At 47.9% G+C, this 6,000-nt stretch overlaps 1 protein-coding gene across 1 annotated transcript in view; it reads right to left on the bottom strand.

Annotated features, from left to right (window-relative positions):
- Positions 1–1,349, bottom strand: part of med14 (mediator complex subunit 14) — a 40,608-nt gene extending 39,259 nt beyond the window's left edge. The window contains exon 1 of the mRNA XM_056290085.1: positions 772–1,349. Coding sequence (XP_056146060.1) covers positions 772–956 — 185 coding nt within the window. The 5' untranslated portion in view covers positions 957–1,349. The remainder of the gene's footprint in view (positions 1–771) is intronic.
- Positions 1,350–6,000: the final 4,651 nt, after the last annotated feature.

Below are 6,000 nucleotides of genomic sequence, written 5' to 3' on the forward strand. Positions count from 1 at the left end.
ACGGACGTTGCTGAGTTAACCAGCCAGCAGCTTGTCTGGTTACCTGGCTAATCTGCTGGTTACCTGGCTAGTCTCTTGGTTACCTGGCTAGTCTGCTGGTTAACCTGGCTAATCTGCTGGTTACCTGGCTAATCTGCTGGTTAACCTGGCTAATCTGCTGGTTACCTGGCTAATCTGCTGGTTACCTGGCTAGTGTGCTGGTTACCTGGCTAGTCTGCTGGTTACCTGGCTAGTCTGCTGGTTAACCTGGCTAATCTGCTGGTTACCTGGCTAGTCTGCTGGTTAACCTGGCTAATCTGCTGGTTACCTGGCTAGTCTGCTGGTTAACCTGGCTAATCTGCTGGTTACCTGGCTAGTCTGCTGGTTACCTGGCTAATCTGCTGGTTACCTGGCTAATCTGCTGGTTACCTGGCTAGTCTGCTGGTTAACCTGGCTAGTCTGCTGGTTAACCTAGCTAGTCTGCTGGTTAACCTGGCTAATCTGCTGGTTACCTGGCTAATCTGCTGGTTACCTGGCTAGTCCGCTGGTTAACCTGGCTAGTCCGCTGGTTAACCTGGCTAATCTGCTGGTTACCTGGCTAACCTGCTGGTTAACCTGGCTAACCTGCTGGTTAACCTGGCTAGTCTGCTGGTTAACCTGGCTAATCTGCTGGTTAACCTGGCTAGTCTGCTGGTTACCTGGCTAATCTGCTGGTTACCTGGCTAGTCTGCTGGTTAACCTGGCTAGCTTTTCCTACTCATGGCCTGATGGCGTTCCCTAGGAGTTACTCACAGCTCGGCCAGCAGGGTAATCTCATGGTAAGTCCTCTGGAGAAGGAACTCGATCAGCAGGCTGAGTCGAACCCCCTGCGTGGCCGGGGCCCCGGGCGGAGGCGGCTGCGGCCCCGCGGCGTTGGGACCCCCGAGCGGGAGGAGGTCTGATCTGATCCCGTCTGACCCGAGCTGCACCGGAGCCATTTTACAACCACAATACACAACCGAGAGAAAACGATCCAGTCTCACAATCACCGCCCGCGGGAACAGTCACTGCGCCATCTACGACGCGTCCTCGTTCGGTGTTTGTTCTCAAACTCCCGGTTTCTATAAACTAACGGGGAGGGGGGGGGAGAGAACTTGATAAATGAAGCCGAAGTAGTAAAGCAGATTCCGGTAAAGACTCAGCGCCGTCCGCCCGCCATCTTTGCTGTGGGAAGGCTCACAAGCCGGGCGGGAGGTAAAACCTGAACCCGGTGATCCGCAGTGGGGAGGATCTGGAGTGGATGAGGATCGGGGATATGCACGGCCCCTGGGTCTCTGGGCCCTTGAGCTCCATTATGCATGAAAACAGACACACCAGCAGTAGCTCTTATGTTCAGGGCGGCTCAGGGGTCACTGCCGACCTAAAAATACAGCTGAAGCGCTGCGGGAGAGAAGCGGGCTGTTTGGTTCGCAAACTGGCCTCCATAAAACTGCAGCGCCTCCTCCTCCTCCTCCTCCTCCTCCTGCTGCTGCTGCGACTCGCCCACTGCTGCCACTGCTGCTACCAACAACAACAACGATGACAACAATATCAAATACTACTAATAATGACAGTGTTTTGGGAAACATTTATTACACATAAGGTACTCAAAATAGATTAAAATGAGCAATATAGAAATACTAGAAGAACCCCGCTACAATGTAGCGGTTTGGTTCTCCACCCGTCTAAATCCCCCTCCTCTTCATCCTGCCAGCTAACCGCCTTCCCCCTGCCCCTAAACCCCCCCCGACTCCACTCCAACGCCCCCCCCCAAATGCTAAGAATCATCTGAAATGCCGAGAAAAGTAGGTTTTAGCCATTTTTAGAAAATGCATATTTTTGCATAATTATGCATGATTATACATAATTATTTTAATTTTCTGCTATTTTTCTGGTCCTCTCTGGAACAATACCTACCGCCTCCAAAAAAAATGAGGATCACAAGTGCATTTTTGCAAAAATGCATATTTTGCATAATGCCAAAACATTTAAGTCCCAGAAAAAAAATTTCATACAGGTGAAAAAATCAAAGATGCTCAGAATCATCCGAAATGCCGAGAAAAGTGGTTTTTAGCCATTTTTAGAAAATGCATATTTTGCACATTTATGCATAATTATGCATAATTTTAATTTTTTTTAGATTTTCCCCTTAACTCTCTGAGACAATACCTACCACCTCCAAAAAGAATTAGGATCATAAGTGCTTTAGTTTTCGGTCCCGCTATCTACACTAACTAACACACACACACATTACGAAAATATGGGAGTTGATAAAAATGGGCAAAGACAGCATAATCCCCATAAAAATCAATTTAGTAAAAAAAAGAAATAAAAGACATTGCACTAAAAACAGGTCTATACAGGTAGTTTAAGGAAGTGATTTGGTGCCCATATAGCCCGCTACATGATATAAACATATTCCAATCGAGCTAATCTGAGATTCTCAGAAAGGTCGTGCCACAGCCCACGGCTGTTAATGGTTGTTAATGGTAAACGCCTACCCACATCTAGTATGGAGCCGGGACTTGGAAATGAATGTCTGGCTATCTGGGTTACAAGTTCTGTAACAGGGCGTCCGGGTAGCGTAACGGTCTATTCCGTTGCCTACCGACACGGGGATGGCCACATCGAATCCCCATGTTACCTCCGGCTCGGTCAGGGCCGGATTACTCTCCTCCACTGTGCCTCTGACAGTGAGCCTTTTTCCCAGGTTTTCGGTAAGGGATGAAAACTGAGCCGCTAACTCCAGTATGGCTTCTCTACTGGCTTGTATGTGTGCCTCCAGAGGCCCTTGCTCTGCTCCCTTCTCAGAAGCGTTTTTACTTATCTCACATCACCGTATTATATAAGTGCTCACTGTGCAGTGTCTGCCAGACGCCCCTAGACGTTTCCGCCTTTCTGTTTCCTCCCTCACCGACTCTATGATTAGGTCAAGAATAACGCCATCTGTCACTTTAAGGTCATTAACATCAAGTTTTACATCTCTCCTGACATCTGAGTATTTGTCACTCAACCCTTGGTATAAGATGTGCAGGAATACGCCCTGGACCAGATTTTTGTCATACATGAATTAAGCCACTCCCTGGTTGAAAGCATTTAGGACACTTTGTGTAAGCCCTATGAGTCTATAGACAAATTGTTGAAGAGTCTATCTGTCAAGCCGTCTGGCACTGCTGAGCTCCTGAACATTTTCACTACTGTCTTTCCCTTTCATGTGCAGTTTGAGAAAGCGTTTGAGTTCAGTCACTGTCAGCCCATCATTGTTACGTAACATTTCTTTAAAGGCACCTGGCTTTATGACCCAAATAACTGACCTAACAACCTCAGACTCTGACACATTTGCTTTTAACCCATCATCAATCTGCTTGCAAATGTTGCTGTAACTCATCTCCCTACATGTGTCTGAAATCTGACTACCAAAAATTTTAAATTCACGCTGTGGCAGTAAGGCTGCCACATCTGTCAGTCTCACCACTCCACTATGTAGCATGGGTGAAGTCTCAGTAGTTCTGGTGCCTGGAACCAGAGGAACTGCAGATGCTGGCACATGGAATCCCTCAGTCAGATGTGTTGTACTCCTCTGGTGCCTTTGATGTCTCAGAGGTTTCATGCCCATTTCCATCCTCTGCCACCTGGTGAGCGAGGCCCTGGAGACGGAGCAGCTGTACGAGGCCATGGTCCTCCAACTCCCTCAGGTGGTCACTGTTCATGTAAGCTCACCACATAGTCAAACAGTTCAGCTGCATTGTTCCCAGTGCTGTCCGGGGGCTTGGAAGTCATCTCCCCACTGATGGCTGTGGCCAATTCATGCAACTGGTCCTCAGACAGCTGGAACAGGAGTTTCTGGATGCTCCACACTAGTTTCTTCTGTGTATCGCCATCGGCCATCCTGCCTGCATTCTCTCTGGACCCGTCTGCGACTGCTATCTGCATCAGACACCTCTGCCCCTGAAGACCTGCAGCTGGCCTCCGTCTCCATGGTTCTTTCAGGATCTACAACATGAGAAGTTGCAGATCCCGGATGAGTCCCCAAGTGTTGCCACCCGTGCCATGGTGACTTGATAAAGAACTCACAGGACACACAGCTCTCCTTCAGTGCTTTACTGATTGATCTGTCTCTCTCAGTCTGTAAGGGACCGGGCTGGTAGGCAAGAGGAATCACAGGTAGTTTTTTCAAAAAGGGGTTTTTATTTACCCCCCCCCGGGCCCGTAAAAGAGGTCAACCAAACAGAACTTAACTCATATATTGCCAAATTAAGAAAATGAACATAACAAACTCAACATACCAAACTGACCTGACATACTGAACACAATGGGGGACATATATACTGGCTAGTCAGACCATTTTGAAACAAAAGGGGTAACACACTAACAACACTACCAACTAAACTACAGATAACAAAACAGGAAAATTCTTCAAAAAGTTAACCCATCTAAATAGTAACCAAAGCAAAAGAACTAAAACCTAACATTTAAAAAATATATATCTAAATTAAGAATAATATTCCCCCCCATGATGAAGCGGGTAATTGGTAGAGCCCAACTGGCCCCCCTGTATTTAACAGCTTTGCTCTGTGTAGTGCATCTTTTGCTCAGGCCTGGCAAGATGTCCTCCAGCAGCGGCAACCAGCAGTGGAACCCCCAGCACTAGTAACTGAAGAACTGAAAATTAGAATAACTTAAATCTAAAGACAAACTAGAGTGTTGACCGTGCAAAAGTTAACTAAATGTGTGCTCTACGAAATAGAACCAGTGTCAAAACCGCTAAATAAAGTATAAGTATGACGTATGAAAGAAAACCATCTGCTTGTGGATGGTAAGGGGTGGTGCACACACTCCTTATGCCCAGCAGCTGGTAAACCTGTTTCAAGAGTGTACACATGAAGTCAGTGCCCTGGCCAGATAAGATTTCACAAGGGAAACCCACTCTTGAAAAGAACTGAACTGTTACGGCTCGCCCACCCCACGCCGTGGCCCGCCCACCCCGCGCCGGCAGCCAATCAGCTCGTCAGGGCCGGGCTTAGTCGCCAGGGCCAGGTTTAGTCGTCAGGGCCGGGCGTAGTCGTCAGGGCCGGGCTTAGTCGTCAGGGCTGGGTTTAAGTTTGCTAGTCTCCCAGCGCCCGTTGTCAGTTCGTGCCATAACTTCCTCGCAGGAGTGGTTACTCTTCCCTCCCGGTGCATTTCTCTCCGAGTTTATCTCAGCCCTTGGTTTACTGTTTTCTTTGTGAAGTTTCCCTGTGGAAGTATCCTGCCGTGTTCCCAGTTTGGATTACCCGTGAGTTTTTTTCTTGGACTTCCTGTTTTCTTAGTCGCTCATTGCCCCCCCGTGTTGACCGTTGTATGAGCTAGTAATAATGTACGCCAGTTTCGGCTAACCCCATCTCTGCCTGGTGTCGTGCGCTTGGGGTCTTCCGCAAACCCTAACATGAACCAAGGAAAAAGCCACAGTTTTTGCTTTGATAGATTTCAATTGGAAAACTTCTGGATATTTAGTGCCATAGTCTGTGATGACCAACATGTAACGGTTTGCTTCTTTACTTTTTTCCTCCACAGGTCCAACAATGTCCATCCCAAGGAATTCAAAGGGCATACTAATGATTGGGAGAGGTTGGACTGGCACTCTGGTGGGACCTTTAATTGATGTCTTTTGGAACTGAGGGCAACTCCTGCAGAACTGGGCAACATGTCAGTGCAAGCCAGGCCAGTGGAAATGACACTTCATGCAAGCATTGGTGTTGTGTTTCCTTAGGTGGCCAGTCCAGGGAATAGAGTGGCCCAAGGTAAGTATTACATCTTGGGCTGCTGGCGGGACACCTAGCTGTTTAACCTGGCCCTGCTGATGGTAAAGAACATCATTCTGAAGGAAGTACTCCTCCCTCGTGTCACTAGGCTATCTTTGGCTCCCTCGCCCTAGCTCTCTGCAACAAGGGTGACAAAGCTAGATCAATTTGCTGCATTTGGATTATGTTGGTAGGTATTTCAAAACTTAGGGGCGTGTCTGTA

The sequence above is a fragment of the Lampris incognitus genome, chromosome 11 (assembly GCF_029633865.1).
Source record: "Lampris incognitus isolate fLamInc1 chromosome 11, fLamInc1.hap2, whole genome shotgun sequence".
Lineage (NCBI taxonomy): Eukaryota > Metazoa > Chordata > Actinopteri > Lampriformes > Lampridae > Lampris > Lampris incognitus.